The 27,513-nt window shown below is 41.2% G+C and overlaps 1 protein-coding gene across 1 annotated transcript in view; it reads right to left on the bottom strand.

The window, feature by feature from the left end:
- The window catches only part of rab10 (RAB10, member RAS oncogene family), a 68,380-nt gene extending 42,350 nt beyond the window's left edge, over window positions 1-26,030 (bottom strand). The window contains exon 1 of the mRNA XM_063036043.1: window positions 25,574-26,030. Coding sequence (XP_062892113.1) covers window positions 25,574-25,700 — 127 coding nt within the window. The 5' untranslated portion in view covers window positions 25,701-26,030. The remainder of the gene's footprint in view (window positions 1-25,573) is intronic.
- Between the last annotated feature and the right edge of the window lie 1,483 nt (window positions 26,031-27,513).

Genomic DNA, 27,513 nt, shown 5'->3' on the forward strand with positions numbered 1-27,513 from the left:
TTTGAGGCTGATAGCCAGGCCAAATTCCTTGCAGGCCTGGGAGAAGTAATGATTAAGATCTGGAGTTGCTGCAGAGTGTGGGTTGTGACAGCTTCATCATTAGTGAACAGCATGTCTCTGATCATAGCCTCGAGCATTTTGGTTTTGGCTCTTAGGCAGGCAAGGTTAAAAAGCCTGCTATCTCATCTAGTGTGGAGATAGATTCCCTCTGTTGCAGTGTCTCAGGAGAAGTTCAAAGATGGTCCCCAGGAAAGTAGAGGCTAGAACACAGCCTTGCTTCAAGCCACTGCTCATGTCAAAGGGCACCAAAGAGCTGCTGTTGTACTGCACAGACCCTTCATATTAACGTGGATGGATCCAATCATGCCCTACCAGTCTTGGTGGGCAGCTTTGGAGAGGATCTATCTAAAAGAGCCCATCTCTACTGAGTCAAATATCCTGGTGAGATCATAAATAAAATGCAGAGGGGTTTCTTTTGTTTTCTGCTCTTCTCCTGGAGTTGGTAGAGAGAGAAAATTATCTTCGCAGTTGACCTTCCACTACAGAAGCTACTGACACCAGGCAGCTGCATTCAGCCAACTTCCGTAGGTTGACTAAGACTCGGGCAAAGACTTTGCCCACAAAATTCAGGGGAGATGCCCCTTTAGTTGTTACAGTCACTTCTCATGTTTGGTTTTTGTAGAAGGTAATCTTTGCATCCCTCATACCTGTGGTACAGTTCCTTTCTGCTGGCACAGAGAAAACTTTATACAGCAAATGCAGTAGGGTAGTCATGCAGTGCTTGATCAGGTCGGGGGGGCGGGGGCCATCATTGCCTGGTACCTTCCCTGGGGGCCAAGCTGCCAATGACCTTGCTGAACTTGCTGAATTCTAGGGTTGGTTTTGCATCCAGTTCTTCATTTGTCAGCAGGCACTCAATGATATTCAAGGCTGAGGTGGGTCACATTGTTCACATTGGAGTAGAGGTCAGAGTAATGTTCCACCCATCTCTCCATCTGCTTGCCTGTGTGATTACTTCACCAGTGATAGATTTGGGGGGAACCATTTTGCTCTGGCAGGGGCTGAGGACTTTCTTGATGCTATCATATACACTCGATATTGCCTGTCAGTGCTGCGGTCTGGATGGCTTCACTGAGCTACAAAGCTTAGCAGTCTGTTGAACTTTACTTCCAGCAGCCCTGAGGACCCATAGGTTCCTCTCAATTGGCGAATGTTTATATTCAGCTAGGCTAGTTTGATTTCAAAGATTGGGGGTTGTCATCTTGTTGAATTTGAACCAACCAGTCATTTGTTTGAGGTCTTCTTCACAAAGATAGCTGAGGATGGTATTCTGCAGAAGTTCCATTTCTCTGTGATAGTTCCTAGTTCCTGACACTCAGTTCTTTCTTGAACGACTTAGAAAACTGCTAGAAGTCTGGGTGAGACATTTTACTGACATGAATGCAAGGATTCCCTTCTTGTTTTGTGCAATGGAATTTCTTTTACTGCAGTCTGATCGAACAACACACCAGTGGTCCATGTTGCTGCCTGTGCTATGAAAGGAGCGTGTGAAAAACACACTTCCACGGAAGGAGCGCCTAATCAAGACTAAGACCAGTTGATGCCAGTGGCTGGAGCATGAGTCAGTGGGAACATACAAGAGAAACAGGACTTTTGGTGGTACTGAGGTGAAAAGAAACAAGTCTCTCAAATCCACTGCTGCCTGGTTCCACTGTCTTCAATAATGTGTTCCTGACTGCAAAGCCTACTCCATGCTCGCAGGGCTCAACAGAGCCCTTCCTTTGCCAGTAAAAGGCGTAGTCTTTCTCCTTTAGTGTGGCTGAGTGACCTCGATGCATCTCTTGGAGGATAGCTATGTCCAAGTGAAGTCTCGAGCTCCTCGTATATTACAGCTGTCTTCCTAACATCACTGATGTCTTGGAGATTATCAGAGACACCAGTCATCATTGTCTGAACATTCCAAAACCCCAGAAAATTAAAGTCTCAAAGATGTTTTATGTAAAAACTAGCAAGGTTCATTATAGGCCCCCAGCAAACCAAAGCAGGATCATTTACAACAATTACATAACAGAAAAATTAGACCTGTCTTCATGGAAGACAATTCCTGAGGACAAGGAAGAAACAAATGTTAATTAGTAGGCTTGAAGGCTGATAAGCCCCCAAGGGCACAATAATCAGTTTTGAAAAATGAACCATATGGACTAGTGCTGCTCTGATCATCTTTCAAATTGAAAAGATTCTCAATGTTCCTGTAAATGTAAGGGGTCAAATATAACACTATTTAAGACACAAAGCCAGAAAACAGGGGATCATTGTCTGTTAGCCCAATGTTAAGAGTACAGCAAAATATTAGTATCAATGAAGGAACACTCACAACACACTGGAGGAACTCAGAAGGTCAGGCAGCATCCGTGGAAACAATGAGTCGATGTTTCCGGCTGGAACCCTTCGCTAGGACTGAAGAGGGAAGGGGCAGAGGCCCTATAAAAAAGGTGGGGGAGGGTGGGAAGGAGAAGGCTGGTAGGTCCAGTTGAAAAACCAGTAATTTGAAAGACAAAGGGGTGGGGGAGGGGAAGCAGGGAGGTGTTAGGCAGGAAAGGTGACGAAGGAATGGGGAAAACACAATGGGTAGTAGAAGGAGGCGGAACCATGAGGGAGGTGATAGGCAGCTGGGGGAGGGGGCAGAGTGAAATAGGGATAGAGGAAGGGAGGGGGAGGGAATTACCAGAAGTTGGAGAATTCTATGTTCAAACCAAGGGGCTGGAGACTACCTAGACGGTATATGAGGTGTTGCTCCTCCAACCTGAGTTTAGCCTCATCATGGCAGTAGAGGAGGCCACGTATGGACATATCTGAATGGGAATGGGAAGCAGAGTTGAACTGGGTGGCTACCGGGAGATCCTGTCTGTTGTGGCGGACGGAGCAGAGGTGCTCGACGAAGCGGTCCCCCAATCTGCGTCGGGTTTCACCGATGTAGAGGAAGCCTCACCGGGAGCACCGGATGCAATAGATGACCCCAAAAGACTCACGTGAAGTGTTGCCTCACCTGGAAGGACTGTTTGGGGCCCTGAATGGTGACAACAGAGGTGGTGTAGGGATAGGTGTAACACTTACACTTACAGGGATAAGTGCTGGGTGGGAGAACTGTGGGGAGGGATGTGTGGATAAGGGAGTCGCAGAGGGACCGATCCCTGCGGAAAGCGGAAAGGGGTGGAGGGGGAAAGATGTGCTTGGTGGTGGGGTCCTGTTGAAGGTGGCGGAAGTTGCAGAGGATAATGTGCTGGATCTGGAGGCTGGTGGGGTGGTAGGTGAGGACAAGAGGAACTCTGTCCCTGTTGTGGTGGCGGGAGGATGGGGTGAGGGCCGAAGTGCGGGAAATGGAGGAGATGCGGGTGAGGGCATCATTTATGACGGTAGAAGGGAAAACACAATCCTTAAAGAAAGAGGATATTTGACATGTCCTGGAATGAAAAGCCTCATCCTGGGAGCAGATGCGGCGGAGACGGAGGTACTGGGAATAGGGAATGGCATTTTTGCATGTGGCGGGGTGGGAAGAGGTATAGTCCAGGCAGTTATGAGAGTCAGTGGGCTTGTAGAAGATGTCAGTGAACAGTCTGTCTCCAGAGATGGAGACCGAGAGATCCAGAAAGGGGAGAGAAGTGTCTGAGATAGACCAAGTGAATTTGAGGGCTGGGTGGAAGTTTGAAGTAAAGTCGATGAAATTGACGAGCTCAGCATGGGTGCAGGAAGCAGCACCAATGTAGTCGTCAATATACCGAAGGAAAAGTTGGGGAGCAGTACCAGGATAGGTTTGAAGCACAGACTGTTCCACATAAACAACAAAGAGGCAGGCGTAGCTGGGGCCCATGCCAGTTCTCATAGCTACACCCTTAGTCTGAAGGAAGTGGGGAGAGCCAAAGAGAAGTTATTAAGTGTGAGAACCAGTTCCGCCAACCGGAGGAGGGTAGTGGTGGTGGGGAACTATTATCCAGGAAGTAGCGGAGGGCTTTGAGGCCTTCTTGATGGGGAATGGAGGTGTACAAGGATTGGACATCCATAGTAAAAATGAAGCAGTTAGGACTGGGGAACTGGAAGTTATTGAAGAGGTGGACGGCATGGGATCTATCCTGGATGTAGGTGGGGAGGGACTGAACTATGGGTGACAAAATGGAGTCCAGGTAGGCAGATACAAGTTCGGTGGGACAGAAGCAGGCAGAAACTATGGGTCTACCAGACAGTCAGGCTTGTGTATCTTGGGGAGGAGGTAAAACCAAGCGGTACGGGGTGTGGGAATAATGAGTTTAGCGGCTGAGGATGGAAGGTCTCCGGAGTTGATAAGGGCAGTGATGGTGCGGGAGACAATGGTTTCATGTTTTTTGGTGGGGTCCTGTTCCAGGGGTAAGTAAGAGGAGGTGTCAGAGAGCTGCCGTTTGGCCTCAGTGAGGTACAGGTCCATCTGCCAGACTACTACGGCTCCACCTTTGTCAGCAGGTTTGATGGTGAGGTTGGGATTAGTGCGGAGAGAGTGAAGGGTAGTGCGTTCAGAGGGAGTGAGGTTGGAGCAGGAGAGAGGAGTGGTGAAGTTGAGACGGTTGATGTCTCGGCAACAGTTGGAGATGAAGAGGGGGAGGGGAATCCTTACCAAAGAAGTAGGCTCGGAGACGTAGGCGATGGAAGAAGAGTTCAGCGTCATGGCGGGCACGGAACTCACTGAGGTGTGGAAGGAGGGGGACAAAAGTGAGGCCCTTGCTAAGGACAGAACGTTCTGCCTCAGAGAGGGGAAGGTCAGAGGTCAGAGGGGATGGTGAAGGCACGGCAAGGGTTGTGGCTGGGGTCGGAGGAGGGTGAAGAGTGGGAGGTTTCAATGAAGGATATTATAGAGCACAGTCAGCATTAATTTATCTAAGGAAAACATGGATCCAGTACACGAGATGAAAAAAAGGGTAACTCAAATACATGGTGTAAAGGATTTTGCCAAATTTTGGTCAATAGATATTTAATATTCAACTCCACAAACTACTCATTGTGGAAAAACAAAGTGGAAATGAACAGATCCTCATCAGTTTGGCAGATGGGATGCGCCAGTAGAACAGGCCCATCTGAGATGACGCCACAATTCCAGTAAAGAGTGGCGCATCCTCAAATTGTCAACTATATCATTGCCAGGCAACACACACAAAATGCTAGAGGAACTCAGTAGGCCAGGCACTATCAATGGAAAAAGAGTACAGTCGATGTTTCAGGCCAAGACCCTTCATCGGGATGGGGAAAAAAGACGAGTCAGAGTTTGAAAGTGAGGAGAGGGGAGAAAGAACAAGGTGATAGGTGAAACTGCGGGTAGGAGTTAAGTAAAGAATTGGGAAGTTGATTGGTGAAAGAGATATAGGGCTGGAGAAGGGGAATCTGATAGGAGAGGACAGAAGGCAGTGGAAGAAAACAAGGGGGAGGAGCACCAGAGGGAGGTGATAAGGTGAGAGGGGGAAAACGGTGAATATGGGGCATTACTGGAAGTTCAAGAAATCAAACCAGGTAGACCTATTGTTTCACCCAAGATCCACAAACCTGCCTGCCAAGATAGACTTATTGTTTCTTCTTGCTCCTACCCCACTGAACTTAATCTGCATACTCCAACTCAGTTTTGTCACCCTAGTCTAGTCCCTGCCTACCGACGTTCATGACAATTCACATGATCTTGATCTTTTCAAGTTTTCTGGTGCCCATCATCTTATCTTCCCTTTGGATGTCCAGTCCCTATACACCTCTATCTCCCACCAGGAAGGCCTCAAAGCTCTGCATTTCTTTCTGAACACCACTCAGTTTCCCTCCACCACCACTCCCCTCCCTCGTAATAATTTGTCCTTCAGCTCCTCTCACTTCCTTCAAACAAAAGGTGTAGCCATGGGCACCTGCATGGTCCCAGTTATGCCTGCCTACTTGTTGGCTACATGGAATAGTCTAGGCTCCAAGCCTGCAGTGGATCCTACGCTACATCAACGACTGCATTGGTGCTGCTCCCTGCAGCCATGTGGAGTTCATTGACTTTGTCAATTTTGCCTCCAACTTCCATCCAGGCCTCAAATTTACCTGGTCCATTTCTTACACCTTTCTCCATCTCTCTGTCTATCTCTAGAGACAGCTTACCTACTGATGACTATTATAAACCCACTGATTCTCACAGCTAACCATACTATACATCTTCCCACCGTTACTTGTGAAAAAAAAACCATCCCCTTCTCTCAATTCCTCCATCTGCTCTCAGGATGATTTGCTTCATTCGTGAAATAAGGAGGTGTTTTCCTTCTCCAAAGAAAGGAGCTTTCTTTCCTCCACCATTAATGCTGCCTGCAACCACACCTCTTCCATTTCACGCACGTCTGCCTTCAGCCCATCCTCAAGCCAGTGCACCAGGGATAGGGTTTCTCTTGTCCTCACCTCGCACACTACTAGTGTATGTCCAGCATGTAACTCTCCGCAACTTCTACCACATCCAAAGGGATCCTACCACCAAGCACATCTTACGCTCTCCCCCACTTTCTGCTTTCCTCAGGGATCACTCCCTCGTCTGTTCATCCCTCCCTACTGATCTCCCACCTGGCATTTATCCTTCAAGCGGAACAAATGCTACACCTGCCCCTGCACCTCCTCCCTCACTACCATTCAGGGCCCCAAACAGTACTTCCAAGTGAGGTGACACTGGTCTACTATATCTGCTGCTCACAGTGTAGCATCCTGTGTATCACTGAGGCCTATCACAGATTGGGAGACTGCTTCGCCAAGCACCTACGCTCCATCTGCCAGAAGTGGGATCTCCCAGTGGCTACCCATTTTAATTCCACTCCCCATTCCGACATGCCAGTGCATGGCCTCCTCTGCTGTTGTGATGAGGCCACACTCAGGTAGCCTCCAGCCTAATGGCATGAACATCAATTTCTCGAACTTCTGGTAAACCACTCCCCGCCCCACTCCTCGACACTTCACTATTCCCATTTCCCTCTCTCACCTTATGTCCTCCTTCTGGTGTTCCTCCACCTTTTCTCTTCCATGACCTTCTATTCTCTCCTATCAGATTCCCCTTCTTCAGCCCTGTATCTATTTCATCAATCAACTTCCCTCTCACCCCCTCCCAGTTTCATCTATCACCTTGTGGTTTTTTTCTGCCCTCCTCCCACTTTCTTGCTCTGACACATCTTCCCCCGCGCTCCCCCCCCACCCCAAGTCCTGAAGAAGGGCAAATTTCTCGTTTGTGAATAGCATTGCCAAAAAGAGCAAGATAAACACCAACTGAAAGAACTTAACATTCCTTACCCCTTCCCATCTACAGAGCAGTTCTGTCAAGGGAAATGGAGATGCATGCTCATGCCATTATGAGAAAGATCACTGGACTGTTCCACCTTTATTCTACTGAACATATTCACAACGCTCAATGGGCAAGAGTTAGAACAGATTAAATAGCTAAAATGTCAGAGGCATCTTCCATCACAAACTAGTTTTATTTTGTTACCTGCTAGAAAATCAATATCTAAAGAACTCATCAGCAAAATTATGGTCAAATTACATACAGAAATACACACACTCGAAGTATAAACCACAGACAGCACAAAGTCCATAAAATTCTGCAATACTGCCAAGCCCAGTCATGAATGAGTCTTTAGAGAGAGTCTGTGTCAAATTTAAGAGACAACAGAATGGGCAGCTCAAAACACACCCAAGGAATTGTAGATCATTAATAGGAAGGTGGTTTATGGCAGCCGCACTGGACTTCAAAGCAGATGGTCCTGAGTTCGAAACCGGATGGGTCCCTGGACAGCAGCGGTATCTGTACAGAAGAAAGGCCTGGCAACCTACTGCTGTATCTTGATACGAAAACCTACACTATCCATAGCGTTGCCATAAGTCAGTGACGACTCAACAGCACTCAGCAACAACATTCCAATTAACATTTTGGCCCACTATTTTCCCTTCACTGCCATCAAGTTCAGCGATTGATCCTGGTCCAAGGAAGACAAAAGGGAATGCAGCAGGCAGATGATGTTGCAGGCAACTTAGTTCAACCACAGCACAGGATTTTGTGCAAGCAAACACACCACTCAAAAGTAGCAAAGAAATCTGGGGGAAATCAAAAAAAAGTCACATGTTAGGGAGTATTCTGGAGTTATCTGAATATTGCTGATATTAATTCAATCAATATTCAAGCTTCAGTGTTAATTGTAAATAAGTTTGAGGAACTTTGCAATTAGGTTTTGAGTTTTTTTTCTAAATTGCAAGCAGCAAATTCAAATTAAAAGCACAACCTGCTCCACAGACTAAAACTACATATGCAAAAGCCAAACCAATGGGTTTGCGCTCCTGGCAACACAGCAAAGTTATTTGCACCATTGTGACTTGAGTGCCAGCTGGCAGACCAGACGGATGTTGTCACTTAGCATATCAAACAGGTAATCAATAATTTGTGTACTTACCATATTTGTGTACTCAGGCAGCCCTGACATTAATTTTGGGTGGTTGGTTCCGTCATCAAAATATTTTAGAATATGTGCTAATTAGTTTCTTTTGAAGGAGTTTAAACCCTCAGTGCATAAAGGTCTAGGAATAAACCTATGCTCAGCAACAGCAATGAGTGCAAAAGGGCCAAACTGTTTACTGTCACTTCAGTCAAAAGTGACATTCAACTGCCCCATCTGTTCTATCCTGAAACTATCATTAGCACATCTGATTCCATCAACATAATAATATTATTACACAAATGAATGAACCTGTCAAGTATTGAAGATGTGCTCCAGAGCCAACTACCTCTGGCCAAACATGATCATTGATAGTACAATGATCATGTTGAGATATCCCATAGCTGAGGCAGCTTCCATGGTAGGATTCTGCTGCATCATCCATCACAAAAGTAGTCAACAAATCGCAAACACATTGAAGCCAAGACGTACAGTTTGCACAATTCTTCAAAGGCCATTTGGATTACAAATGCAAAGCCTTTCCACCACCTTCAAGAAAAACTGGGAAACAAAGAAATATTCTCCTGGAACTGTCCAGAGAGAGTGTTTTCAAAATACAAACAACCCCAATGGTCTTATAAACCGACAGCACCGAAAAAGGCCCTCTGGCCCATGTAGTCTGTGTTGAAGCATTTAAACTGCCTAGTCGCATCGACCTGCACCTGGTCAGACCTCCATATCACTCCCATCCACGTACTTATCCAAACTTCTGAAATGTTGAAATTGAAATCGTATCCACCAATTGAACTGGCAGCTCGTTCTATATTCTCACCAATCTGAGTAACGCTCCCCCTCATGTTCCCCTTAAAACATTTCAGCTTTCACCCTCAATCCATTACCTCCAGCTGTACTCTCACCCAACATCAGTAGAAACACTGCTTGCATTTACCCCATCTATACCCTTCATAAATTTGTATACTGTCAATCTCACCTCAATCTTTCGTATTCTAGGAAATAAAGTTCTAAGCTATTCAATCTTTCTTTATAACTCAGGTCCTCTATTCCTGGCAAAAATCTTGCGACTTTTCTGTACTCCGAATGCTATTTTCATCTTTCTTGTAGGTAGGTGTCCAAAACTGCTCAACACAAATTTGGCCTCACCAACATCTTATACAACTTCAACGTAACATCCCATCCCTTGTACTTATAGATGGATTTCATATGCCAAAAGATATCTTTACAACCATATTCACCTGTAGCACCACTTTTAATGAAATGTGGACCTGCATTCCCAGATCCCTTTGTTCGACAGCACTCTTCAGTGCCCTGCTGCTCACTGTTTAAGACCCACCCCAGTTGGTCCTCCCAAAGTGCAACATCTTACTTGTCTGCATTAAATTCCATCTGTCATTTTTCAGCCCATTTTTCCAGTTGATCCAAATCCCTCTGCAAACCATGACAGCCTTCCACACTGTCCGCTACACCCTCAATCTTGGCATCACACACAAATTTGCTGATCCAGTTAACCACACTACCGAAATCATTGACATAGATGACAAACAACAACGGACCCAGCACCGATTCCTGTGGCACACCACTAGTCAAAGGCCTCCAGTCAGAGAGGCAACCACCTACTACCATTCTCTGGCTTCTCCCACAAAGCCAATGTCTAATTCAATTTACTACCTTATCTTGAATGCCAAGTGACTGAACCTTCTTAACCAACCTCCCATGTAGGACCTTGTCAAAAGCCTTACTAAAGTCCATGTAGACAACTGCATTGCCTTCAATTTTCCTGGCCACTTCTAAAAATGCTATAAGATTAGTTAAACAGGACCAACCACGTATGAAGCCATACTGACCATCCCTGATCAGTCCTTGTCCAAATACTCATATCCGGTCCCTTAGAATACCTTCCAATAGCTTTCCCAGTGCTCATGTCAGGATCATTGGCCTATAATTTCCTAGCTTATTCTTAGAGCCTTTCTCAAACAGCAGAACAACATTAGCTATCCTCCAGTACCTCACCTGCTGCTAAGATTGTTCTAAATATTTTTGCTTGGCCCCCAGCAATTTCTGCACTTGCTTCCCACAGGGTCTGAAAGAACAGCTTGTCAGGCCCTGGAGATTTGTCCACTTGATTTTGCCTCAAAACAGCAAACACCTGCTCCTCTAATCTGTATAGTGTCCACGACCTCACTACTCTTTTGGCTTCATGCATAAATTACCATTCTGATCTTCCTGAGGATCAATTTTGTCCCTTGCAAATCTTTTGCTCTGAACTGTAGAAGCCCTTCACAATCTCCTTCACCTTGTCTGCTAGTTACATGAGCAACCTCATACCTTCTCTTAGCTCTTCTGATTTCTTTCTTAAGTGTTCTCTTGCATTTCTTATATGCCATAAGCACCTCATTTGTTCTTACCTACACCTGCTATGCAACTTCTTTTTCTTAATCAGGGCCTCAATAATCTTTGGAAAACTAAGATTCCCTCAACCAGTTATCCTTGCCTTTTATTTGCCAGGCACATACAAACTTCATACTCTCAACGTCAACTTTGTAGGCCTCTTACTCACCAATCACATCTTCACCAGAAAACAGGCTATCCCAATCCACACCCGAGACGACCAGATCTATCCTTTTCCACAATTACCTTAATACCATTAGTTTCATGATCACTAGATGCAAAGTGCTCCCCTACACAAACTTCTGTCACTTGCCCTGTCTCATTCACTAACAGATCAAATATTACACTCTCTCTTGTTGGAACTTCTATGTACCGATTAACGAGGCTTTCCTGAACATATTTGACAAACTCTATCCCATCTCCTCCTTTTACGGTATGGAAGTCACAGTCAACATGTGGAAAATTAAAATCACCTACTGTCACAACCTTGTTTCTTGCAAGTCTGCGATCTCTACAGATTTGTTCCTCTAAATCCCTGGACTGTTAAGCGGTCTATAATATAGCCCCATTAATGTGGTCATACCTTTCTTATCCCAGGTCCACCCATAAAATCTCACTAGAAGAGTTCTCCAGTCTGTCCTGACTGACTACTGCTTTTAATCCATCCCCCACTATCATGTCTAAAAGCACGGAACCCCAGAACATTGAACTGCCAGTCCTGCCTCTCCTACAACCAAGTCTCACTAATGGCTACAAAATCAGAATTCCATGCCCTGAGCCCATCTGCCTTTCCTACAATACTTCTTGCATTGAAATATAAGCAACTCAGAATAGTCCAACCATGCTCAACCTTTTGTTTTCTGCCTTTATCTGATGTCTTAGCAACATCTGTCTCCATAACCACTCCACCATCTGTTCTGGCACTCTGGTAACTCACATTCCACCCCCCCCCTCCCCACATGCTGCACTAGGAAACCTTCTTACTACAAACCTTCCCACTAGGGCATTCACTGCCCCCCTCTCCAGTTTAGGCACAAATGTGTTTCTTCTGTACAGATCCCACCTTCCCTGGTTGACAACCCAACGATCCAAATATCTGAAGCTCACCCGTCTACACCAACTCCTTAGCAACCTGTTAAACTACATGATCTTCCTATTTTTGGCTTTACTAGCACATGACACAAGTAGCAATCCTGCTATCATAAATCTGGAGATCCTATCCTTTAAGTTAACACCTAACTCCCCAAACTCTGCAGAACTCTGTCCCTCTTCCTACCTATGTTACTGATACCTATATGGATCACGACCTCTGGCTGCTCATCCTCCCATTAAGAATTGATTCTGGACTTCAGGAAGGCAATATCAGGAGAACATGTGCCAGTCCCCATGGAAGGGTCAGTGGTGGAATGGGTGAACAGCATCAAATTCCTTGGTGTCAACATCAAAGGACATGCCCTCCACCCTATGCATTGATGCAATCACAAAGGAGGCATGCCAGCAGTCTACTTCATTAGGAGTTTGAAGAGATTAGTCATGTCACGAAGACTAGCAAATTTCTAATGTACAGTGGATAATATTCTGACTGGCTGCCATCATAGCCTGGCAAGGAGACTCCAATGCAATCGCAAGACGGTGCATAGTGTTATAGATTCAGCCAACTCTATCATGGGCACAACCCACCCGACCAGAGTACATATTACAAAGGTGATGCTTCAAGAAGGCAGCATTCATCATTAAGATCCTCAACATCCAGAACATGCCTTGTTACTGTCGGAGGAGATGCACAAGTATGTACAGCCACACTCAATTCAGAAATAGCTTCTTCTGCTCCAGATTTCTGAACAGTCTGTAAAAATATTTTTTCTTGCATATTTTGTAATTCATGGCAATTCTGTCTTTTACAGTTACTGTAAAACAATGAATTTCGCGTCAGATGGTAATAAATTTGACAGATCACACAGAGCTATCAACCCACGCTACACATTTACTTCCACCATTATACCAATGCATTGATTTGAGCACATTTCTCATGTATAGGAAACATCTCAAGATGCAATTCCCACTCATGCAATATTTCCAATTGGAAAGTGAGGTTGGAGACTTCCGGTAGCGCTCATGGAGTGAAGTCGCGTTCTTGACTCGCTCCATTACCTCTGAGTTTTTTCTCTCTATGGTCAGCTATACTTTAATTAACTATTAAGGCATCAATTTTTACAATACTTTGAATTAAACTGAATTCTCTGACAATTGGATGATACTGAGATCGGCTATGTCTAAGAACGGGAAAGACGGCAAGGATGGTAAACCTCCGGTTAAACCGAAAGCTACGGATCTCCCTCCGACTGAATCACCGGTGACTTTGAAAGCTATATCGGAGTTAATTCAGAGGGAAATTTCAACCTCTGTTAGGGAGATGATTCGTACAGAAATTATGGGCTCTGTTAAAGACCTGATTCATACGGAAATCTCAACTAAGTTCCAGAAAATTGCCGATTTAATTGATAAGATGCAAACATGTATTGCGGAACATCAGTCGGCTATATCTGGTCTTCAAAAATCCGCGCAACAAAGTGAGCTTAAGATGGGGAAAGTCGAAGAAACAATTAATGTAATGAAGAAGAAACTTGACTTTTTGACTTTTAAAAACTCTGACTTGGAATCTAGAATGCGACGGCAGAATTTACGAATGATTGGCGTCAGGGAAGCCGTGGAAGCTAACAACCCTATGAAATATTTCTCCCAACTTTTAAAAGATGCATTCCCTACTGTATTTCCTGACCAACCACCGCTACTGGATCGTGTTCACAGAATCCCATCATACTCGTCTAGGTCAGATAGACCTAGGCATGTTATCTTACGTTTTCATTACTTTCAAGACAAGGAGAGACTGTTTCGATTCGCTCGATCTAAAGGTTTCATTGATTTTTCGGATCTTAAGTTCCGATTCGTGGAAGATTTCAGTAAACCAATCTGGGACCAACGGGTCCGTTACAGATCCGTGATGTCGGAATTCTATAAGATGGATTTAAGACCAGCGCTGCTGTACCCTGCACGTCTAAGGATTCGCATGTTAGATGGAGCCCTTCGTTTTTTTGATTCTCCATCGGATGCCCAGAGTTATCTGGATCAACTTTCATCTTCAACATCTTAATTGCCTTTTTTTAATTTTCTCCGTTGATCGGAGGCTGTGAATTGGTTGGTTTTAACTTTTCTGTGCCCTATTTGGGCAGAAAAGTTTACTTTCGATTTCTTAATATGGCTGCTAAACTTTCTTTTTAACTGCGTCATTTCTTTCTTTTCCCAGGGGATTCTGGGTGGTTACTTCCCTTTTGTCATCTTACGTATTTCCTGTGCGGCCTTAAATTTTGTAGTTTTTTTTTAAATTTTATTCTGTTTTGCTTTTTATAATCATTTTATGTTAATAATCCTATTTTTTTTGTTGCTGTGTCTATTCATGAGTTTGAGGTTTATTGTGGTTTTTTTTTAATATATACTTTCCGGCTTTTGTTCTGTTCTGTGTGTATTTTAATTGAGCTAACTTTTTTTTACTTATTTTTTTACTGTTTTACAATTAGCTGATCCTTTTCATATTTATACCTTTTTTTTAGGGAGCGTATACCGGAAGTCATGGGGGTAGTTTTAGCGCTTGCTTCTTTCTGGCGGGTCTGCTTTAGATTTCGCCTTGGGGTCCTGGGGTGGGGGGCGGTGGGAGGGGCTTCACGTTTTAGTTTGTTTCTCTTTGGGCTATATACATTATTGAAGTATTGGTTGCGTCCTTTTCCCCGGTATCTTTTGTATGTTCTGTTTCCTCTCCGGGTTTGTGGGTCGCGCCTATTGTCAATCCTCCTTGTTATGGGTTGACTTTAGGATTTATGGAGTCTATTATTAATTTTGTCTCCTGGAATACTAATGGTCTTAATCATCCTATTAAAAGGAAAAAAGTTTTTAAAGTGTTCCGGAGACTTAAAGCACAAATTTTATTTTTACAAGAGACCCATGTACGGAGGGGGGACAGACTACGTTTTTTCAAATTCTGGAAGGGACAACAATTTCATTCGAACTCCAATGCTAAGATTCGAGGCGTCTCTATTTTCATAGACTCCTCAGTTACTTTTATACAACAGGATATTATCTCTGATCCGAATGGTAGATTTTTATTGGTTAGTGGTTTATTATTTAATAAAAAAGTAGTTTTGGTTAATGTTTATGCTCCTAATATGGATTGTCCGGAATTTTATAAATCATTGTTTGATCAGTTTCCGAATTTGAACGAGTTTTCATTGATTTGGGGCGGAGATCTTAATACCTGTTTATCTCCAGCTTTGGACCGTTCGGCTCCTTTACGGACTTTACCTAATAAATCTGCAAATTTGATTAATTTTTTCCTTTCTGATTCTGGGTCGACGGACATTTGGCGTTTTCTGCATCCTCAGGAAAAAGATTTTTCCTTCTTTTCACATGTTCATCATTCCTATTCAAGAATTGATTATTTTTTCATTGATTCTCGTCTCATTCCTTCAGTGATTAAATGTGATTATGATTCTATAACCATTTCGGATCATGCTCCACTTAAGCTTTCTATTAAAATTATGGCCAATATACCAAACAATAGACAATGGCGTTTTAATTCGCTGTTGCTTCAGGACTCGGACTTTGTTAATTTTATGAATGAACAGATTGAGCTTTTTTTTACAATTAACCATACAGAAGATATTTCGGTTAACACTCTTTGGGACACTTTTAAAGCCTATATTCGGGGTCAGATTATTTCGTATTCCGTTGCTTTGAGGAAGAAACAGAAGCAGGAGGAGATGGTAATTGTGGACAAGATTAAAGAAATTGATAAGAAATATGTTATGGCTCCTTCTGAGGAGCTATACAAACAAAGAACTGAACTTCAAATGGAACACAGTTTACTACTCTCGTCCTCGATTGTAAACCAATTAAAGAAAACAAGAAGTGATTTTTATGTTCACAGTGATAAAATTGGCAAGCTGCTGGCTAATCAATTGAAATCTAATTATGTTAAATCTCAAATCAATCAGATTTATAACCAAAATGATCGATTGATATTGGATCATGTGGGGATTAATCAAACCTTTTGTGATTTTTATTCTTCTTTATATCAATCAGAGTCTCCTCGAGATTCTAAATATATGAATGATTTTTTAGATAAGTTAGACTTCCCTCTGATTTCACAGGATATGTCTTCTTTATTAGATACTTCCATTACAATGGATGAGATTAAGAATGTTATTTTTTCTATGAATCTGGGGAAAGCTCCTGGCCCTGATGGGTTTACCGTTGAATTTTATAAATGTTTTGCTTCTTTATTGATTCCTTGGCTCTATAAGGTTTTTGAGGCTTCTTTGAAACTTGGTAAACTTCCGGAATCTTTTAATAGAGCATCAATTTCTTTAATACTAAAGAAGGATAAAGACCCTGCTCAATGTGCATCTTATAGACCAATATCTTTATTAAATGTTGATTCTAAAGTTTTTTCTAAGTTATTAGCAAATAGACTAGAAAAAGTGCTTCCTTCTATTATTTCGGAAGACCAAACGGGTTTTATTAAAGGTCGTTACTCTTTTTATAATATTCGTACATTGTTAAATATCGTTTATACTCCCTCACAAAATGTTCCTGAGTGTGTTATTTCTTTAGATGCCGAGAAAGCTTTTGATAGAGTAGAATGGCCTTATTTATTTAAGGTGCTTGAAATGTTTAATTTTAGCTTGAAATTTATATCCTGGATTAAACTGTTATATCACTCCCCTGTAGCCTCGGTTCGTACTAACTCCTTAAACTCACCTTTTTTTCCTCTCTTTCGTGGTACTCGACAAGGCTGTCCTCTTAGTCCCCTATTATTTGATATTGCATTAGAACCTCTTGCAATTGCTATTCGAGAATCTTCAAATATTACTGGGATAACTCGGGGATTAAAGTCCCATAAATTATCACTCTATGCTGATGATTTACTTTTATATATTTCTAATCCTGAGAGATCCATTCCTGCTGTTTTAGAGTTATTAGCACAATTTGGTCTTTTCTCAGGTTATAAATTAAATCTTAGTAAGAGTGAACTTTTTCCGATTAATAAACATCTTCCCTTATATTATAAATTTCCATTTAAATTGATTAATAATTACTTTTCATATCTTGGGATTAAAATTACTTGTAAACATAAAGATTTATTTAAGACTAACTTTTTACCATTAATAGACCATATTACTCAACTTTCATCTAAATGGTTTCCCTTATATTTAACTTTGATTGGTCGTATTAATGCAGTTAAGATGTTTTTTTTGCCAAAATTTTTATATGTGTTTCAGGCATTACCAATTTTCGTTCCTAAATCTTTTTTTGATAAAGTTGACTCTAAAATTTCTTCATTTATTTGGCAGAATAAGAATCCGAGACTGGGTAAAATACATTTACAGAAAGCTAAGAGAGATGGAGGTTTAGCATTACCTAACTTTAGATTTTATTATTGGGCTATTAATATTCGACATATGAAATTTTGGTTACTTGACCGGGACATACTATCTATTCCTAAATGGGTAGCATTGGAATTACAATCTGTTCAGGGTTATACACTTGGTTCTATTTTAGGTTCCTCTCTTCCTTTTGATTCGAAACGTCTTAAGCAGGTCTCTAACCCGATAGTTAAATATGCTTTGCGCATTTGGTTTCAATTCAGAAAATTTTTTGATCTTAATCAATTCGGGTTAGCGATTCCTATTTTAGGTAACATATTTTTTCCTCCCTCTTTTACGGATCGCGCTTTTCAAACTTGGAAGACTAAGGGTATTTTACGGTTTTTGGATTTATTTTTAGATGGTTCCCTTATGTCTTTTGAACAATTATCTAATAAATATAACTTATCAAGAATACATTTTTTTAGATATTTACAAGTTAGAAATTTCCTAAGTACTATACTTTCTTCCTTTCCAATGCTTCCTCCTATATATATTTTAGATTCGATAATTAACCTTAATCCATGTCAGAAAGGTGCATCGGCTATGATTTATAATATTATTATGAAACTTAGGAAAGCTCCATTTGATAAGATTAGGGTAGATTGGGAACAGGAATTGGGGCTTACCATTTCTGTGGATGATTGGGGGCAGATTTTACAATTAGTTAATACTTCCTCTATTTGTGCTAAACATTCCCTAATTCAATTTAAAGTGGTTCATAGAGCACATATGTCCAAAGATAAGTTAGCGCGTTTTTACTCGCATATTAATCCTTTCTGTGATAGATGTTCGGGGCAGATAGCCTCTTTAACTCATATGTTTTGGTCTTGCCCTACTTTGGAAACTTTTTGGAGAGATATTTTCAATATTATTTCTAAGGTATTAAATATAGATATCTCTCCTCACCCTATTACTGCTATCTTTGGACTACCTAAAATTTCTAGTAATCTTTCCCCTTCAGCCCGTAGAATGATTGCATTTCTTACTTTAATGGCGAAAAGATGTATTTTACAACATTGGAAAGAGCTTAATGCTCCAACTACCTTTTTTTGGTTTTCTCAGACGATTTTATGTTTGAATCTGGAGAAAATTAGAAGTAACCTTTATGATTCTTCATTTAAATTTGAACAGATTTGGGGACCTTTTATTCGATATTTTCATTTAATGTAATATTTACCCTTCTTGTTTTTTCTTCACTGTTTTAATGGAGGTCGGGATTGAGGACGTGATTTTAAGTTTAACTCTGTTTGGTTTCAAGTTAGCCCATTGCTTTGCTTTGCTTTTAGTTAGTTGCACGGTGGGTTTTTTTTTGGGGTTTTTTTTTCTTTTTTTTTCCATTGATATATATAAAATCTAGTATACTATTATGTTATCTTGGTTTCTTATGCTTAAATTACATTGTTTGTAGTATTTTCTTTTTGGTATTGTTATCTTTTGGAATTTTATTATACTTTAACATTGTATTAATGTTTATATGGCTTACCTTTTTTGTATACTTACTCAATAAAAAGATTTAAAAAGAAAGAAAGAAAGGAAAGTGAGGAAGCTGCAGGAACACAAACTACCACAAGTTATTTCCAAGTCAAACATGACATTGATTTGAATACAGAAGGTCCTTCACCACCAACTATAGCATTCAAGGCATCTCTACTCTACACTCTCAGTTAAGTGGGAATTCAATGTTGCCCAAATTATGCACATATGAAGTCCAACAAATTGACAACTAAACCCAGATGACCTCGGAATCTAGCAACAATATTCCTCAATTTACCATTTGGATTTAGAAAACTCTAGTACACAAGTGCATCAAATTTGAAGAGTCAGCAATAACTGATAAAATAACTTCAATGATATTACATTAGTTACGATGGATTGTAAATCAACTACATAATTGACGTGGATTAATAAAATCTCATTACAACCATTTCATTTGTTTTTGTATCTTTTCCCAAGGAAATAGTCTCATGTTCTTCTGGATGCACCTTATCTAGTTCAAATCTTAAAACGTGAATAAAGTGCACCAAGGCTCCAAGAACTGCAGCAAGAATTTCAGGAGATTTTGAAATCTTGTGTCAACATTCTGTTTGGTAGAGTAAAATCAACTTCTGGACTTTGTGGCAAAAAAAGAATAGTCCAAATTCAATTAAGGTTGCACACATCTGCGCTTGACTGCCACGTTCAAATATAAAAAGACTTTCCTCAACCCTAGTCTAAAGCTGCGGATGTTGCCAACAAATTTCAAAGTTAGTGGAAATTAGTAAATTTAGAAAAGCTGATGCATAATTAAGTTAACAAGTGATTGATTTCACCAAATGATGCCACAAAAATAGCCCTCCAGCTCATAAGCATTGAAATACATTACATGTGTGAACATGAACAATATTCCTGAAGAATTCACTTGTCCCTGGTATGTGCTCATGCAACGCCAAAGCATCATTAAAACAAATTATTTGCTTTAAGAACACTTCTCTAGTAACCAAATTTTCCAAATGCTTTCCTGGCAGAGAAAAAAGCATCACTAATGTAGTGATGTACTGCTACATCTACATATCCTGTGCATACAAAATCAAGGGCAAAGTATGTACTGTTTGTATTTTATGGTCAGAATCTACACAAATATTTTATCAAGAGCCAAAGAACAGGCTTAATAGAAATTATCTGACATACTTTGGAAGATAATGATTGTTGGAATAGCCTAGGTAAAATTGAACATTTTTTCCAATCACTGCAAATGATTGATGTCAAGATCAAAAGGATACTTCTATGCCAGTGCCACTGTATGTGGACTGCTGCTTGGAGTTAGAAAGTTGTCTGAATTTATGAAGCAAGCACAATGTCACATTGGCACTGATGCTGGTTAAGTACCTTAAATATTTGCCCAGCTACAATACTTTAATGAATGAACGGTAAACTCATATTGGCTCTACACTATACTTCAGTTATGCAGCAACTAAATTTATTTTCCCCGAAGGTAAAAAGCATTGAAACTGGTAGTCACAACTTTTGCCTCACCATATCCATTTCAACCATCAAGACAATGTCATTTATCATCATCTGGTTCATATTTTAGTTTGCTAAGGTAATTCAAGTAATTGCCCAGATGCTTCTTAACTGTTGATAACAGTCTCCATTTTCTCAAGCAGTACATTCCAGATTCCAAACAGCCTTTGCATAACATAAACACTCCAATAAATCCCCTTGCTCAGGTTAAACTCTATGCCCTATCACCCTAGACATCTGTGCCATGAGAGAAGTTTCCTCTTAGCCGCCAAGACCTTTAGGCCTTACTGATCATTGTCGATACTTATTCCTATTCGGCCCACCTCCCCCCCCCCACCACCCTGTACTATCAGGATGACCCCCACTGCCTTGCTCAACAGCCAATCAAGTCAATCGCCCTCACCATATGACCAGTTTTTCTGACAACCGTAAACTAATACTTGCAAAAAGAACTGCAAGGATTGTCAAAGGTTGCCAATGAGATGCATTCCAAAAAACAATTAGGCACCCATTGACATGGGAATCTCCAAGAGGAAAAGCAATTTATGAACATGATGACAATGCTCTCCAAGGCAACATTTAAATCAAATGCCAAAAGGATTAATTTTATCCTAGATATCTCTAGGGTACATTGGATTCAATTGCAGCACGTCTACCTTCAAGCTTGAGGGAAGAGCTCTAAATTATTTTCTAATTGTGTTTCAGAGATCAGGCTAAGATACAACAGCATTTACTTGAAGTCTATATTTTGAGGGGGAAAATGAGAGAGGCCATCCATCCAATTTCAACTCAAATTATTAAAGCTTCCAGTTAAATCTATACCATTATACTATTTAATAAATCAGGTTGCATGCATTTGAACTTTAACATACCATATTCACCATCATTGAGGGGGCACATCAGCAATTCTACTTCGTATGAGCTTAATTTTCAGTCTATCAGACAACTCTTGAATTTCTACAGATGTACAGTGGAGAGCATTTTGACTGGTTGCATCATTGCCTGGTATTGGAAGCTCCAGTACACAGGATCACAAGGCTACACTGCCTTTACTAAGTCAGCTTCATGATGAACACAACCTTCTCTACAGTTAAAGAGATCTTCAAGAGATTTTGCCTGAACATGCCATCTTCTCACTCTACCATTGAGGTGATGGAGAAGCCTGAAAATCCACACACAATTCAGAAACACCTTCTCTTCTGTCATCAGATATTTGAACAGTTCATTAACATTACCCAATTACAATAAATTGTGCAAAGCAGGAGTAATTTCATGTCTTTACACTGTCCTGTTGCCACAAAACCACAAATTTCACATCATAAGTAATAAACACAATTCTAATATCCTTTGGCAGTCGGGATACCAAATTCAAAACACTGACAACCTAACAAAAACTCTCAAGCATCCAAAGAACTCTAGCACAAGATGAGCATCACTTTCCTTAACCTCTCAATTGTCATCCAATCAATTCAATAATTGGCAACAAAGCCAGTCATCTTTATGTATACCACACAGTACTCCAGATGTCTGAGTCTTGAAAATTACAGCCAAATCTGCAAATTGTTTCAGAAATAATATACCATTTTTCTCAAGTGGTATGTTAACTTTGTCCACCAGTGATCCAAAATGCGTCTGCACAGGTTATAACCAATTTGGACCATCTCAGACTTTCACTTAATACTCCGCCTGTGTAATCTTTGTGCCTATACAATTTCACAGCAGGTTTGATCCCATCCAGCTTTCATTTGTCAGTAAAATTAAATAGCTAACACACATCACCTTTGAAAAGAAATAAAACTGGGAATACAGCACTTCAGTTTGGCACCTTTTTACCAGCAAGTCATCAACCCAAAAATAAACCATTTATTCTCCTTTGCTTTTTGCCCTTTCAGCCAATCTTCAACTGAAATAATCATTATGCCATAAGCATTTTTTCCACGTTAACAGTGTGCAGCATTAAATATCTTCTACAATTCCACATACAATGAATTCACTGGTTCCCTATTTAGCCTGCATGGTGAATCTTCAAAATATTTCCTTCTTCCCATACCATATAAACTAACTCAGCATATTACAATGTTGTAACTGCCACATTATTATTGTTCTTATCCCCTGCCAACAGCAGACTAATGGATCTGAAAGTATGGATACATTTAGGGCCTCCAATCCAAAGCCATTTCAGAATATAATAAATTATGGGATGACAAAGCTTGCATCATAAGAACCAAATAGCTTGACAAGCCACTAAAAATGTTAGAAGGCGAGGAAAACAGAATCAATTTTGAATCTTCAAAGCATACCCTGTATCTGGGGTTTAGATAAATGCTTAATAAAACTTGAGCACCTTTTGCAAGGCATGATTAATCCAGTCACTGACCTTGAACTTTTCTCCACAAAGCCAAACCCCCAGTGTGAATCAGCTCCATTCAAAGGAAAAAAATGTCATAATAAAAGTGAAACAGATCAACTTCCTCCTGCAAGATCCACAACCAAGCTTTCAGTGGAATTGAAGACTCCACCCACATCTGTGGCACTTTGTACTGTTGAAAAAGAGCAGCTCTCACTGTTCTAGCTTTTGCAGAATACTTGGGATTAAGCAGCTGAATTAGTTATGTTGGAGCTCGTGTTTTATAGCCAGATGACAGTTCCTTGTGGAGTAAAAAACTTCACGATGAAATAGTTGTCAGGAGATTGTTGAAGCAACTTGCATCATATTAAACTAACATTGTGAAATTTCCCAAAGCAAATCACTTCTGATCACCACAAGAATTTAAGTTAGAGTAGCAGAATTTTCGCTCTTATGGCTTCTGCAGAGTGTATTAATTTTCTGAGGAGGTTCATCTTGTCGTAACACAAACAAACTTCTACAGATGTACTGTTAAAGGAATCCTGACTGGTTGCATCATGGTCTGGTACAGAAATTCAAACGCACAGGAATGCAAGAACTTGCAAGGTGTAGTGGACTCTGCCAAATACATCATGGGCACAGCCCTCCCCAACAACAGTAGTATCGACAGGATGTGCTGCCTCAAGAAAGCAACACTGAGCAAAGATGCACATCATCCAGGTCATGCCACTTTTCCACAGCTATCACCAGACAGGTGGTGTAGAACTTCAGGCTTCTCTACCTCCAATTTCAAGAACAGTTACCTCCCTTCAACCAGTCAATTCTTAACCCAATGGCAAAACACCAAATCACAAGTAACATGCTAACTTCCAATTGTGTCCTTTCAAGTAAACACTACCTTTATCTGAGATGCTGCTACAAGTGTTTCATTACACCTGTGCATGGCAATAGACTCTACTTTGACCTTGCTCTTCAAGATGATGGCTAATCTAATACCAAAGACTGCTCACCTGTCTAACCCACTCAAAATGATGTCCAGATAATGACAGAAATAACATTTTGGTTAATACAATCAGAGACAACCTCTAGTCCAATGGGGGGGGGGGGAAGAATTTTGAAAAATGTATCATTGTCTCATTTCAGTCTTAAATGATTACTTATTTTAAGGTTTATACCAAATTCAGACTCAGTGAGGGGAAATGCCCTTCTTGCATGACTCAGTCAAGCTTTATGACAAATTTACATGTTTCAATGTGATCAACTTCCATTCTTAACTATAAAGAGGCCAACCCAACTTCATCTCAGCATACTACAGACATGTTATAGTAACCTACCCGATGGAGAACACCTGAATTAGAATTTAAGTTGTCTGTATAGTGAGCCCCAGTATATACGTATTAAAAAAATCTTTACTGCACTCAGTCCACAATCAAAAACAGTTAACATACCATCTTCCTCCTTAATCTGCTGCCATCTGCATGTCAGCTTTGAGACTTGTGTACAAGGACATACACATCCCTTTGAACATGAATATTGCCCAATCTCAATAACGTTTAAAAACAGCATGTTTTCCACTTAAATGAAGAACCTTGTTCCCCACCCCAAGATGTTTTCTATCTGTCATGACCCTGCCCACTTAGGTTGCCCAGCAAAATTTCAGTCAGAAACAAAGTTCACATCACATGGGGCATTAATGTAACCCATGAGTTTAAGGGTAACAATAACAGAGCACTGTCAAAAAAAGTCCAAGGCAAAAGGGAAGCAAAATAAGGACAACCTACAAATTGCAGAAAATGAAAATTACAGGATGGGAGATGAGAAAGCAATGGGACAGATTCAAGTACGGGTATGCAATTCAAAGATACTGCAACTCCAATTATTGAATATCCGAGGGTCAGAGAATGAAATAACAACTGGATTACTGATGGGGCCCCATTCTCAGAAATGTAATCATGCAACTAAAACTAAAGTAGCAAGGCTGCCTGAACATTGTCACGAGATTACAGTACATTTCAGGGCCTTACAGCTTGACGTGAACCAAACTGGAACCAGGATCCATGGGCTGAGTGGTGGGAAAAAAAAAGTGCTTTTCACTGTCTCTTCAAAAAACTCAACTACATTGTTTCTTTTCCGACATAGGAAGGCCCAAAGACCTTCTACTTCATGATTACACTTAGAAACTTATATTCAAGATACTTCATAAAATTTACAGATTAACATAAAAGCATAATTTAAATTTATTAAGTACACCATTACGCTCTTACTATCAGGACACACTTAAGTGACAAGTTTTGAGTAGCTTTACTGAGCCGACAGTCATTTATGAAAAACAAAGAATCTGTCCTCACCGCAAAAAAAATCCAAGAACAATTTTAGTATAAACATACTTTGGAAAGCAATTACTGTAAACATGATGCAAATATTTGAATACATACATATACACACACATACAAGAATTGTACATTATATATATAGAACAATCTGCATAAATATCAAGTTTTAAGCTCAAACGGCGAAAAGATGTGTGGTTTGTAGCAAAGATTTTTAAAATTATTTTATTAAAAATTAAACCCTTGGTTCCATTATGTACAATTACGTCTTGAAAACGCAAAACCAAAAATCACCATTAAAATACACCAAGTGGCACACGCACAGAAACCACGGATATAGGGAAAAAATTAAGAGTAACACTGCGATTAATCAGTTATAAAATTTACCACTCCCCCTTCTCTCGCACAGTGGCCATTACGTTACAATGAGTCGCGCTGTCTTTGGATAGCGGCTATAAAAAGGACAAGGCCTCGAATGTCCCCACCCGGTCGGCCGCCTCTATCGTGACCGGTACAATGAAAAGGTCAGGAACCGCTCCCATCCCCGTTTTCCCCAATGCTCTCACTTACCTATAGTAGAGATAAAAGTGGTATTAAAGGCGTCATCGGAAAACCTGAAAAGCACGCAGGTCTTTCCCACGCCCGAATCCCCAATCAGCAGCAGCTTGAAGAGTAAATCGTAGGTTTTCTTCGCCATAATCTGTCGCTCCCTCGCACTGGCTGGTAATAACTGGGGCGAGGAGAGTTCTTTTTAAAAAGGAACAAAATGGCGCCTCTCTCTGCCTGTTTCTCCCTCTCCCTCGCTCTCGCTTTAATAACAACGCTCCGGCTGCCACAACTTACAAGCCATGAATGCCCATGGACCTGACCGACAAGAAACACATGCACGGGCGGCTATCCCACCAATCGTTCTGTCTTTAAACTTTCCTTTCTCTCCCGTTTAACTTCGCTAAGACATTCGGGAACCACAGAGACGATCTCATTCAACAGCGACGTCAGTGCAGCGCTCACCCACCCACCCAGCCAGCAGCTCCCTCCTCCTCCTCCTCCTCCTCCTCCCCCGCTTCACGAAGAAACACACACCCAACCCACTCCCCCCCGGCAGCTTCAGCGCCCACAGGAAGTCCTGGCCAGCTCCCTATCGCAGCTCCAATTGGCTCCTCCGCCGGCATGACCCGACACGACCGCGCTGAAAGCTCCTCCCTGCACGTCAACCGTGTCTCGATTGGCCGATCGCACCGGATCCTGTGCGAAGAGTGGATTGAGGCACGTCAATCACTGGGTGGGCCCCGCCTGCTCCCCCGGCCGATTGTCCGAACTGATTATGTCATGGGGCGTGTGCGCGCGTTTTCTTCGCCGCTGCCGATCGGCCCCATGGCCGGCGTTCACTTGAGGCGAGAGAAGGTAGTGTCGTGTTGCTTTGGCATCAGTGTCTCTTCGAATGTATCGGTACACGGTTATGAATGACAGCATATCTTGGCCAATTGTAAGTTCAGCGCTGCGTTGAAATCTAGTGATGCGGTGGTTCTTATTTTAATAGCCTGCTTCCGTCAAAAACCAGTACAAAAACTATCCCAGTTTCTTTAAATAACGTCGCATATGGAATTTGATTACATTTTCATCTTCAGTCTATGTGAGGATGACGGTTCTGAAAATATTGGTTGATATAAGTATTCCCCGTTTCTGAAATGCTGTGCAGTTGGTTCGTAGACCACGTTCCAGATCAAAATGCTGGCGGGGCCCAAAGATGCGGAGCAGTTCAAAAGTCACGAAGAATGCTTCAAAAGACAAAGATGTTTTCAAATATATGAGATCTGAAACAAAACATGGTACATAAAGGAAGCATTTCCGAAGACAACAGACATACAGATGTAGACCATTAACATAGCTTCAACAGAATCATGCATAATAATGGGAAACTAAGGTTAAATGTCCAGAGAAATCAGGGAAGTAACAAACACAAAGTATTGCAGTTGCATCTTACATATTCGCACAATTTACCAAAAAGTTTCACAAGTCAATTGTCACAAAATATTCAAATGTTTCTTGCATTTCTATTTTTTCAGTTTGCCAGTATCTGCAGTTCTTGTTTTGATTTTCAAAACCAGTTGTCACAGTCATAATATGACACCTAATTTTTACTCATTAAGGCCCCACATTTTTAAAGACATGGGAATCTCATAAGAGGACAGAAATCTCTGAGAAGATCATTGAGTCATCTTTTGGAAACAGGGCACTGTAGCAATGGTCTCCGCTGTGGTTTTTGGAGGGAGTTCCAGAATTTACAGATAGCAATGTTGAAGGAACAGTGATACTTTCCTTATATCAGGTTCTGAGTTGAAGATGAAACTGCAAATTGGTCAATTGAATTATTATTGTCTCGTGTAGTGAAGTACAGTGAAAAAATTATCTCACATGCTATTCAAATCAATCTTTTCTAATGCATAAGGTCATAACAATGATTGTGAAGATATGACTCCATCCCGGTATGCTAGGGCACTGTTGAACAG

Source organism: Mobula hypostoma, chromosome 2, assembly GCF_963921235.1.
Source record: "Mobula hypostoma chromosome 2, sMobHyp1.1, whole genome shotgun sequence".
Taxonomy (NCBI): Eukaryota; Metazoa; Chordata; class Chondrichthyes; order Myliobatiformes; family Myliobatidae; genus Mobula; species Mobula hypostoma.